Source organism: Cydia pomonella, chromosome 10 (assembly GCF_033807575.1).
Source record: "Cydia pomonella isolate Wapato2018A chromosome 10, ilCydPomo1, whole genome shotgun sequence".
Lineage (NCBI taxonomy): Eukaryota > Metazoa > Arthropoda > Insecta > Lepidoptera > Tortricidae > Cydia > Cydia pomonella.
Genome location: NC_084712.1, coordinates 14059271 through 14072469, shown reverse-complemented (window position 1 = coordinate 14072469; position 13199 = coordinate 14059271). Strand labels below are relative to the sequence as shown.

The 13199-nt window shown below is 36.3% G+C and overlaps 2 protein-coding genes across 2 annotated transcripts; both read left to right on the top strand.

The window, feature by feature from the left end:
* The first annotated feature begins 1519 nt into the window (after positions 1-1519).
* On the top strand, positions 1520-7167 carry LOC133522184 (L-xylulose reductase-like). The gene is made up of 5 exons (XM_061857414.1): positions 1520-1647; positions 2380-2632; positions 4138-4252; positions 5067-5269; positions 7001-7167. The coding sequence occupies exons 1-5, from the start codon at positions 1596-1598 to the stop codon at positions 7110-7112; spliced, it is 735 nt and encodes a 244-aa protein (XP_061713398.1). The 5' UTR covers positions 1520-1595; the 3' UTR covers positions 7113-7167.
* A 1624-nt stretch (positions 7168-8791) lies between these two features.
* LOC133522185 (D-erythrulose reductase-like) lies at positions 8792-12559 on the top strand. The gene is made up of 5 exons (XM_061857416.1): positions 8792-9151; positions 9247-9499; positions 9746-9860; positions 10468-10670; positions 10972-12559. The coding sequence occupies exons 1-5, from the start codon at positions 9100-9102 to the stop codon at positions 11081-11083; spliced, it is 735 nt and encodes a 244-aa protein (XP_061713400.1). The 5' UTR covers positions 8792-9099; the 3' UTR covers positions 11084-12559.
* Positions 12560-13199: the final 640 nt, after the last annotated feature.

Below are 13199 nucleotides of genomic sequence, written 5' to 3'. Positions count from 1 at the left end.
AATTTACTTGCAGGTTTCTTTGCATCTTTCGATGTGTCTCCTCTGGCTACCTTCTTGCCGATTCTCACAGTCAATGCCGTGCCGCTCGACTCTCCGTGAGTATCCTTAGCGAGAAGCGCCTTTTCATGTGCACAAAGCTGGCTCGTAATGTTTTCCACTGTCCGATCTTTTTTCGCCATCAATAGCCAACTCGATCTGAAGGCGAAAAAATTTTCTGGTAGAGTGTCCAGAATCTTGCAGATCAATAATACCTCAGGAAGTTCTGCTTGTTTTTCTTTAAGGAGTTCCTCTTTAAGTCTATGCCATAAATTCTTTAGTTTTGACACATGAGTTGCCATGTCGTCGGAGACTTCCTTCTTTAATTGGAAGAATTCAAGGCACAGATCATATAACCGATCCTCATTAGCACCCTCATATAGCCTGTGGAGTTCTTCCCAAACTTCCTTTGGTGTTGACAGCCTTATTACTTTGCCGAGTGTCTCATCAGTAATGTTAGTTGTTATCAAAAGTAGCGCTGTACTTTCCAACTTTAAAAACTCTTTTATTTCTGTGTTGTATGTTGCCAAAGCAGCAGCATGAGCAGCTGGTACAGCAGCATAAGCAACGGCATTTGCCGCATCACCTTCGCCACTGCCGACCAAGGGTCTAATTGGCCTTTGTGTGTTGCCCTCCACAATATCCATGAGTCCATGACCGCGGAGCAGCGCTAGCATGCGGTATTTCCATGAAACCCAATTGTGGTCGTCTAGTTTGGTGATCGAAAATTTTGACAACTCCATTTTATTTTCAAATTTCCGGCAGCTGGGCCCGTAACCACTTACGCGTAAGTTCCACGCAGTGTCGGATAGGAGTCACAAGTGTTCTCAATTACACTAAACACATCACACACACAAAACAACACTAAATAAATATAACTAACAGTGTTCACTTCTACACTTTTGCACAATGACACATTAGACAGTCAACAAACAGAATAGTCTTTAGTTGCTAGGTAACTTGTTCTTTTTTCAATAATATTAAATTAAAAAAAAGTTCACCTATACAAAAGTCTCGGGTACACAAAATCCGGCTCGAAGGACCACTTCAATCGCAACTGTCAAAAAACGCAGTGGTTTGGAATAGTCGCATGACAGAACTTAAATGTAAGTACCTAGTCTTGTTTATATCTTATAACTGACATTTACATAAGTCTACTTGTTTAAATCAGAATTATATAACTCTTACTATATACCTACATAATTCTGGTAAGTTTGATAATTCTTTGGCAATGAATATATCACATATTATGATGAACAGTTTAGACATGGATTCATACAAACGAAACGATAAAATGGATGACATTAACATTTATTTATTTATTTAAACTTTATTGCATAATATAAAATTGTGCAAATGGCGGACTTAATACTTTCATTCAACATTCAGCAGCAAAAGACCATAAAATTATTTAACATCCACCACATGTGTGTGCCTAGCAGAATTATCTCGTATTTACATTATATTATCGTTGGTTTAAGTCAGCTAACTGATTCAGTACGGAAAGTGGTGTCCGCGGCCGTGGTAGTGTTGATTTGGCTATTGCTTCGATAAACAAAATGGAGATTTCTTTCAAAAATAAGCGAGTCCTAGTAACAGGCGCCGGTCAAGGTAGGTAAATATGTTTTATCCACGATTTATTTTACAGTAGACCTAATATCTACCTACTTGTATGAGACTTTAAAAGCTGTACTATAAGAAATTGATAAAAATAAGAAATACATGGATAACGAACGATACGATATGTACCTGATTGTGTTTGCGGACACGGGTCTAGTGTGTAACGTAACGGGACTACTAGATAATATGTGAAAACTAGTTGCAGTGTCCATTGCCCTGCAGTTTAGTTATTAACTCTATTTCTATATTTCATAATACATTTTTAGTTTGGCTAAGCCGTTTAGTTAAAATTATTAGCGAAAAATACCACGGTAAAGTCGATAAAATTAATATATATTTTTTTACAAAAACTCAAAAAAAACTTACTAAAATCTTTATCTGTGTGCTCTTATAGAGTCCATATTATGGAAGCGCACTTCACTCCGTCAATAACGCCTAGGTTCTTAGCTACTCTAGCGCTACTCTGGAGAGATTTGGAGCTATTATTTATAGCTGACAGCTGAACACTTTTGCAACAGTTCTGCCTAAGGAGATTCTGTTCCTAGCGTCTACCTTCCATAGTCCATATAACATAACTTGTCTGCACTTTGACAGAACAAATTGAAAGAGTACTATAAATGTCATAATTATGTTCATAATAATTTGAAATTTAAGGTGACACTTTGTCACTGCAAAGCACACTGCAGAGCTGCAGAGGTCTGTCATTAAATTTTAAATCTTTAGGTATCGGTAGAGGCATAGCTGTCGAGTTATGGCGCGCAGGTGCCGAAGTGGTAGCCGTCTCCCGTACCAAGTCCTATTTGGACTCGCTCCAGAAGGAGTACCCTTCCATCACGACCGTGGCCTTGGATTTAGCCAACTGGGAGCAGTCTCGCAAGGTGCTGGAAACTCTGGGACACTTCGACTGTCTAGTAAACAACGCGGCGCTGGGACTCACAGAGGACTTCCTTACCACTACTCCTGAGAATTTCGACCTGTTAGTACACCTTGTACTTATTTTATTTTAGCAGCTATATACGAGTAGGTATCTAGATTTTGAATGCCAATATATTTTTAGGAATTGCTTGTTGATATCGCCTTTGTATATGTTAAAATACAAGATTAATTAAGAAGGTACTTTACTTACCTAATAGACATTAGTGCCATTACCGTTGCAAAATGAGATTCCAGTCGCCTAGAATATTCAAGGCACGGATTTAATGTATAGGTACGATGTACTACGTATGGATGTATTAATATACTTAAAGTAAATTGATACACCTAGATATATTCAGTCCGGTCAAACAGTTGTTTTGACCGGTTTATCAAGGTGAACTATTTTTAACCGCATATCTTTGTCTTATCAAAACATTACTTATTATTCTAGTATTTTTGCAAGTACCAACGCTTATTTTACAGACAGTATATTAAGTGCTAGTCACTGGAGACCCATCGCAACTCAAATCACGCCTTAGAAAACCTAACCAACTCCACTCAAGGCTTCTACAGACCTTGCAACAAGTAGCATGCCATTTTATATAATTACTGGCTAAGTAGGAGCAACGAATTCGATCGATCAAATGCCGCAATGTATCGGAAATCACATAGGATTATCGTGACGTTTGTAGGGTAGCCGACTAACTAGAGCAGTAAATGAAAACTACCTATTAGAATCGTATCGTGAAACTTTTATACATATACAATATTTACCTGCATTTGAGGCAGCACATTAAGTAAGAAGTAATTTTAAACAATAATAATACAGCATATATGCACATATATAAGCTTTGAATATCATTAATTAATGTAATTTTTCTACTAGTAGACTGTAATGGTTGAATTAAGATTTCGTATACCAAACTTTAATTGGTTAGTTTTAGGTAAGGCTAGTAGTTAGGTAAGCCAAGACTGGAAATCCGCCACCACTGTTGACACTGCTAAGGCTGTCGTGGTCAGAACTAAGTGATTATATGCTCTTTGGTCGTGGTAAGGCTGCTGAATGATATTTGAATCATGTTATTTAGTAGTCGTGCGTCTCGCCCGCGCCAATACATGTACGGACAGTTACGAATGAAATGCACGATAACTGAATAAAATAATTCCAATATCATTCTGATGACAGTTATTCGAATTGGCCTGTAACTTAAGGCGAAGGGTAGGGCAAACTCTTTCCATACAAACTTTGTGCGCGTTTTTCTTCGTTTGTGTTTGCGCTACAGTTATTATTTTTGGTAAATATTCTGTTATCTCTGTATTTTTCTGTTAGCTAGGGCTTGATGTTTTTTTTTTTAATAACGAAAAATTTCTACATCAAGTTCTGCGTATATCCAATATATACAAGCAAAAAATGAAATTAAATGCTATAGAGCCAAAACTAACGAATAAAACTTGCACAAGGTTTGTATGGCGAGCCTTGCCCTACCCTGCGCCGTAAGATAAGCGAGGGATACATGTTACTCCGGTTCAGACTGTATAATTAAACTTATTTTAATGTATTTCCAGCTTAATGAACGTGAACGTAAAATCCGTCTTAAACGTGAGCCAAGTGGTCGCAAAGAAAATGATAGACGCTAAAACTGGTGGTTCCATAGTCAACATTTCCTCACAAGCGTCCAAAGTAAGTATTCACATAATTAAGATTTTGATTTAAGAGGAAAGGAGAGGAAAGTTAACATTATAGAAAATAATTTTACGCAATTTAATGTACACATTTTACTGGGACTAACGTAGTATATAGTTAGACTACGTTAGTATATCTACGGTCGTAGATAGTATTGGACGACAGCTTGTCCATACAAACGTCGCCCCTAATTTCCTCACGCCTAAAGCCAAAAATCGTGTCTTCAAAGGTCACCCCTAAGAGCGTTTTCACATTGTCCGACCCGATATCGGCTGTCGGAAGGACGTAAATTGTAAAATATATGCGCTTCTTTGTGTTGTGTTGTGTTTGTGTTTGCATTCACTAAATCATTACTACTAAAAAACGATGTATAACGCAAAAAAGACGGACTACATGCCATATGGCCCTCTCCCGCAGCTTTTTTGGCATGAACACCTTCCGACATCCGATATGTTTTTTGTTTGTGTGCGTGCATGTGTAGCAATATGTTTCTAGTAGTGTGCGTGATCTGAAATGACCGAAAGGGATAGACTTATGTATCTTTTAGTATTGTTTGTCCTTGTCTATTGCAGGATCCTACATCCGATATCGGATCGGAAACTGTGATAATGCTTTAACAGTCCGGCCCTAGTACACGTCTACGGCACCTTAACAACAACCGTTTTAATTAATCTACATTTTGTTTCGAAAAATAATTCGATACCATAAATCCGATATACCTACATTTTATCTCTCCTGGATTATCCACTTAGCAATAACATCATTATCTTATCAACTACTCGACTCAACATTACGTGTATTACATCAACAGGCAGCTCTTTGGGGGCACGTTACATACAGCGCGACCAAGGGGGCCATCGACGCGATGACTCGAGTCATGGCTCTTGAGCTGGGCCCTCACAACATCCGCGTCAACGCAGTCAACCCTACGGTCATTATGACGGAAATGGGACGCCTTGGTTGGTCTGATCCGCAGAAGGCTGAGGGCATGCTCTCGAAGATACCACTTGGAAGGTACCTACTTAACCAAAATAAATAAGTTAAAGTTACATCCACCAGTGTGTAACAAACACCAATCCCAATAACATAGACATTTACACAATACTAAAGCCTGGTCAGTAATATATGATCACGCGCCATATTGCAGAATTTCATTGGAACTAAATTTTTCATACTAAACTGAACTGTCATTACTGTCACCCTATACATGAGAATAACCGCGCTCTCTTGACAATGATCATATATGTCTGGTCGGGCTTTTCATAGTTCATACTCAAACAGTTCCACAGGGCCAGTGATCCACATGTGAGTCATGAACAAATTCCGAAACATAATTTGACCTAGTCACGTACGTATCCACTAAGTTAACAACCATTTCTATAAGGTATATTACGATAAAAATTATAAACGCGTTTTTTTAATGAAAATAGAGCCTAGAATATTCAATTTTACTATCAGTGCAATAAAGTAAATATACTGAAATTATAGATACATACGCATTGCAAGCAAACAGATAAATCCATATTTCAAAGATGCCAAAAATATGTATATTTTAGAAGTTATTGATATGGCTCAGGGTATGGGTCACCGTGGCCTGGCGCTACTTGTATAATCTACAAATTTTCCGTAGCAGGCTAAAATAAACTTTATTGGCTGGTTTTAAAGCTTATTTCATATTGAAGCTCTTTGATATTGTAACATTTTACAACCGATTACTGTTTGGATGATGGCACGCAACATTTACCAAACCGTAGTATAATAATATTTTGTTATGTGTGAGGGGTAAAAGCAACGAGGATTTTCTCCCGCTGTACTTTTATGTCGTAATATTTGGTGATTGTTGTACTGTATCGTAGGCAATTATCTACTAACAATGTTAATATTCATTCTTTTTTTTTCGTTTGAATATTAACAAGGCAGTTGAAACAGTCACCACTAACTGATATTGTATTATCATAATAGCGTGCGACATTTTTTTTATACTATGTCGGTGGCAAACAAGCATATGGCCCGCCTGATGGTAAGCAGTCTCCGTAGCCTATGTACGCCTGCAACTCCAGCGGAGTAACATGCGCGTTGCCGACCCTAAAGGGGTCAAATTGAACTTCCGAGATTTGACCCATAAAACAACAACAAGCACAGCAAGTTAAATATGTAAAAAATTAAATGTTCATTCCTACAAACTGCATTTTTTTTTGATAGGCACAGAAAAAAGGTGGTTAGTAAAGATGTTGCATAATGTTGTTCAACTGGCCGGCTTCATAAGCGGCGATTTATTTACCGTACGCGCCAGGCCAGAGACCCATAAGCTGAGTCATACGTTTTCGCCAAAAAACGGTTTGTAGGGTGGCCCGGCGTATTGTGTATTACATATATTTTAGTATTTTTAATTGTGTATTCTATATGTATTTTATCAAGTTTTTCAGTTATTTACGATAGTTCTAATAAATACCTTTTCTGGCCTCCGGGCGGAAAGCGTCAACTTTGCTCCCGCTGCGCTAAACGAATTTGCCGCTTTCCGCCTCCGTCGAGCAGAAAAATAGTATGAGCACCACGGGAGGAAACGTAGGACATTCCATCCCGCGTGTTTGCCAATTTTACACGCGGCAAGCAATTTCCTACTTGTCCTCCCTTGGGACACAAATAACAACTATTTCCATTGATGAAGGTTTTCGGGAGTAGTTTAATGAGTTTTTAATTCAAATCATTATGTAGTTTCTAATGATAATTAATGTATCTTTTTAGATTCGGCGAGGTGTCAGAGGTAGTCAACGCCGTGTGCTTCCTCTTGAGCGACAAGGCTAGCATGATCAATGGCGTCGAGCTGCCCATTGATGGAGGATTCTTAGCATGCTAATACCTATTGTATTTATTATATAACTGGTTACATAATATATATAATTTTCATGTGAGCTGTAATACTATTTATTTTCCATACATATGTAATACATGCATAACTTATAGTCTGGCAAGCACAACTTGTCAGTCAGAAAGAACCAGGAAAATTATACTTATCCCTTTCTTTTAGTTGCTAGTACTTACGACAAAGACAGTATGATTCTCTGTGTCTGTTTGAAAATGAGACAGTCCTGGGCTAATCTATATAAATACATAAGTTACCTAGATACTATGGCAAACCCGCTTTATTAGTAGAAAAAAAAAGCGTGAAATTTAAATTTCCTGTGGGAGACAACCCTTTCGCGCCTAAATTTTTTATAATTTACGCCTTTTCTGCTGACAAAGTGGGTTTGCCAGAGTGTATATAACTGATAACGAAATTCGCGAAACGATGTTCGCGATAGACTCTCAAAGGCCCTACCGAAAAAACTAAATTTCGATTAGATACCGCGAAAAACGAAAATCTAATCGTTATCTACCTTTTTATCGCTTGAATATGCAAGAGCAGAGATAGATAACCAAAATTACAACTATCGTTATTCGCCGTAGGGATCTGGGGGCCTACCGCGAAAACCGATATTCGCAAATTGCGGGGATCTTTCTCTTTTACTCTCACTAAGACGTAATTAGAGTGACAGAGAAAAATCTATTGACAAGTTGAATATGTTTGAATAAAACTGATAATATAATAAAAATAAGTAAGGTAGTAATAAAACTGTAATAACAAAAAAGGCGCAAAATATTAATTTTCTATAGCAGGATAACCCTTCACATCTACATTTTTTAAATTTGCTGCCTTTTTCTACTGATAAACTGGTTGTGCCGTGTGCCAGAGTAAAGGCGCGTCCAGACGGGATGATGACCAAATCGACCGATTTGATCAGAAAAAAAATTGGCGTCAATGTCCAATTTAATCACCAATAGGATAGGGTTGTTTCCATCTACAAATCTTAGGGCAGAATTGTATCCCAATAAATTCTTTTTGTAAATATTGAAATTAAAATATCTTTTGGCACACGTCACGTGACCAAACTAGAAACGTCTTTGAAGATTCTGATGACGTCACAACTCTCGGATTGACACTGTTGACAGTTAGGCGATAAACAACAAACGACAAATGTCAGTTGACAGTTGGTGTCTTCTATGTGTGTATGTAGTTATGTGTCAAACCGTAAACTGTGACGTCACACAATTTTGAATGAGCGTTTTGGGCACGAATCTGGTCATCTGTCAAAATATATTTTGTTAATTTAACATATTTAAAGCCGTTTTTAGTATAAAAGTTGAATTTTAGGGCAACTTTTGCTTAATATAGAACGTAATACAAGCGTTTCAAAAAATTGGAAACAACCCTATTTACGCTAATTTGTTGCTGTATTAAAAAAACGCCTCCAAACATGAATACTTGCGTCACAATTTGGTATAGCGTCAAAATATTAATAGCTCTTTCTCGCTCTTACTTACAGCTGCGTCCTTAACAAACGTACGGCGGACCACCTTCCATGTGATCGCACGGGCCCGTATATGTCATGTTACTGTTCCTGCCAAATGAGCCTGCAAGCACACACGTTGTACACCACCCGCTCGTCTTCGGGAAACGAATTGTGTTGTCCTTCTCTGTTCTCAGATGCACATCAAATACTTGACATTGGCAAATTGCTTGTTTGGCCAGACCGCCATTAAAATAAAAGAAGAAGAAGGTAAACGAATGTGCACTGTGTGCACTACGCTTTATATTTAGGTTAGCCAATGTCATTCAATATGTTATTTGACTATGACTTGACACACTGACGTATGTTGTGTCGTGCGTGAGACTCGTGAGGCATCCGTCGTATGATATTATCAAAACACTGCATTTAGTGAAATATTCTAGACTTGCGCTTATTAAGAGCGCTCGTGATTTTTGTGTGCTGTGATTTGCTTTCACATAAAAACTAAATATCAAAATGGAATTAACCTTTAAGGGAAAAAGAATTTTAGTAACCGGCGCTGGACAAGGTTAGTTCGTGCCATACGTGAATTATTTAATTAAACGTGTACAACTATACAGCATGTGTAACATAATACATAAGCTATAATGAACATGTTTTCAGGTATTGGAAAGGGTATAGCGATAGAATTATGGCGTGCAGGGGCTAATATAGTTGCGGTATCACGAACTAGAGCTCATTTGGAAAAGCTGCAAGGAGAGTATCCGTCCATTGATATCGTGGAGTTGGACATCGCGGATTGGGAAAAAACTAGAACGGTTATAGATTCTCTTGGTCCTTTTGATGCTCTGGTTAACAATGCCGCTATTGCTATATGCGAGCCATTTTTAGAATGCTCGCCAAAGGATTTCGACAAGTAAGTATATATATAAGCAGTAATCGGAACTATGGGAGTAAAACTTTAACAAAACTTGTTAAGCGGACATAAAATAGTGCATACAGCCCTAAAAAATTAATGTTCAATATTAAGGGGGTAGACCTTAAGGCAATTTACCCTAGACATATCATTTTCTGTTTTTGCCCAACTGCCAGTAATAGTAATGCATGGTTATTTGAGTGATTATTTATTACTGTCTGCTTTTATAATTTGCTATTGTTACAGGACATTTGATGTAAATGTGAAAGCTGTACTTAATGTTAGCCAAATTGTTGCAAAGAAAATGATTGAAAATAACATCCACGGGAGCATTGTTAATATTTCTTCCCAGGCCTCTAAGGTTTGTATTACTTCCCATAAGAGTAAGGAAATATCAACAGAAAAATGAGATGTGTGGCTAAGCTAACTTTGCACTGACTTAAAACAGAACAAAGTGAAAAGTGTCATTATTTATTAACATAATATGTGACTGAAACCGGCAAAACGTCCCACTTTGTTGCTTGCCATAAGGATGCCTTGACAGGCAAGCAACAAAGTGGGACATTTTGCTGGTTTCAGTCACATATTTTCATAAAAATTCAACATTAATGATGATATGGCCACACTTTATCATTTCAGATGCGATGAAAACAATACCATTAAGAGATTTATCTACAAAATTATCATCATCTATCTTTCTATCTATTGTTAAATTTACTTTACTTCTTGCCTAAAGGTGGGAAAGATAAGATTATTGTTATGTATTGATTGTAATATAAGCATTACATATGTTATTCTTATCTGTTGCTCAAAATAATAAATTTGGTTTGATATTGAAATCAAACTATGTTATAATCATAACAATAGGGAAAAACATTCCTATTAGGATGAATAAGATAATTATATTCCCTGACAGTATTTTTTTAATATCTTAATCCTTATAAATTTTATAATTTATTCAATTTCAGGCTGCTCTAAAAGATCATGCAATCTACAGTGCCTCAAAAGCTGCTCTAGATGCTCTTACCAGGGCCATGGCCCTGGAACTGGGTCCCAAGGGAATCCGAGTGAATGCGGTCAATCCAACGGTCATCATGACTGAAATGGCTAAAGTGGGTTGGTCAGACCCTGCTAAAGCAGCTGAGATGAAATCCAAAATTCCGCTGGGAAGGTACTTTTTCTCGTATATATTTTTTATGTAGAATAATAGTAATATGATTATTTTATAAATCATATTATAATATTTTGTAATTGGCACAAAACAAAAACAACTTTGATTTAATCGTAAATAATTATAATGGTTAAATGCTGCTGTATCATGTAGTGTTGGGTAACATCCAGTTCCGGAATTGTCTTCCAACTCTGTGCCATTATAACAAGATAAATTAATGGAAACCTACAAATAGTCAGCCCTCAAAATGAAATTTTCTGTGCTATGTGGTTTAATATTACTTCAACTGTGTGTTTTCCAGATTTGGTGAAGTGGCAGAAGTTGTGAATGCAGTAGTGTTTCTCCTAAGTGACAGGTCCAGTATGATAAATGGTGTTGAATTGCCCATTGATGGTGGGTTCTTGGCCACATAAGCCCTGATAAGTTTACCAGTCGCCAGCTAGATAACTACATATATTAGGTACCAAAGATATACCTATTAAGCAAATATTTTATAATTGTTGCCATATTGCATTGTTTCCTAAAGGCTTGTGATAATCAACTAAAGAAGAAATCTTACATTATGTATAGGCGAATAAGTTTTGGACTAGCAGTTATGTAAGCGAATATAATATTTTATTCTTGATCACCTTTAAAAGTGCTTATGAGTCTTATGATGTTATGAATATGCCTTAATCATATCATTTGACATAAGAATTAAGTATGGATTTTTTTTCTCCAGTAACGAACATACTTGTATAACTTTTGTATAGTAGAAATAAGAATGTACCTAATCTATGTTTTAATGACATTAATATACCTATGTCAGATATGTAAAATGTTTTGTGTTAAATCTAACTACTTAGTTTCCTACTTATACAAAGATTTTTGATAATTACTAAAGTGCCTGTCTCATTTTAAAGATCTTGCGAGTATACTCGATTTACCTATAGCTAAACAATACCATGCAATTATCATATAAATGTAGGCACAATACATATATAAGCAATAAATGTGTGAATCAACAGACTGACTGGGACAATGCTATGAAGCAAAATAGTTGATCCACTCATATTATAAGTTTATTAGTCTTAAATGTGCATTGTGCAAGCAAGGGACTATTAAGTTATGTAGCTTATATGATATCAATAGGGTTGTTTCCATCTACAAATCTTAGGGCAGAATTGTATCCCAATAAATTCTTTTGGATTATAAGAACATGTTAAACTACTTTTAGGGGACCTATAATGACTATATTTTTGTAAATATTGAATTTAAAATATCTTTTGGCACACGTCACGTGACCAAACTCGAAACGTCATTGAAGATTCTGATTACGTCACAACTCTGGGATTGACACTGTTGACAGTTAGGCGATAAACAACAAATGACAAATGTCAGTTGACAGTTCGTATCTTCTACGTGTGTATGTAGTTATGTGTCAAACCGTAAACTGTGACGTCACACAATTTTCAAAGCATTTTGGGCGCGAAAGCATCTGTCAAAATATATTTTGTTAATTTAACATATTTAAAACCGTTTTTAGTATAAAAGTTGAATTTTAGGGCAACTTTTAGTTAATATATAACGTAATACAAGCGTTTCAAAAAATTGGAAACAACCCTATTGTAAAGCTTCTTTTTAAATAACCACATAACAATATACTACGTGTGTGTAACTTTGTTTATGATAACAAGTTTGAATTAACATTAAACAATATCTGTATTCAAAATAACAATTTAAGACCTATTGTATTTTATGTTCAGGGAACTAAACTTAACCAATAGGTTTAAAGCCATGTGTATACCGACATGCACCGATTGTTCAATTATAACATTGATTATATGATCATATGCATATAAATCATTCATATAATTTTGTTAATAAATCCAAAAATCAATTTTGTAAAAGGGACTTTTATTGTACAGTTAGCACCAAGTAGATAGTGTCGGCCTAAGTGCCCAATAAATTGGGACACATCCTTATTTCTATGGTAATAATAGTACATTACGATACAAGTGCGAAAAATAGGAAATTGTAAACGAGTGGCGATAAATTAAAACACGACCGAAGGGAGTGTTTTAAATCGACACGAGTTACGAATTACCTATTCGCACATGTATCGTACAACGTTTTACAGTACATATGGCCCTTTAAATGTTCGACACAGTAACGTAATATGCTAATTTTCGCACTAGTGCGGTAAAGAAGCACCATATGTACTGTAAAGGTGTGTTACGATATATTTGACTACTTTGGCCGTTACTATTTGATGCGGACTGTACCAAGATCTTTAGAAGGTAAGGACACCCTTTGACCGACAATAAGTACAGTAATAATTTAAAACATACATATATCAAAATTGGATAGGTACATGTTAAGATTGTGAGTTTATTACTCAATTGCAAAAGCTGCTGGACATAATTAGTGAAATTTAGTATAAAATTAGGTCATAAAATCATAACCTGAATTAACATACCAGGATGCTTTTGTTTCGGGAATTATCCCCTATGTTTTAGTAGCGCAGGGGAGGGTCATCTACGAGGATAT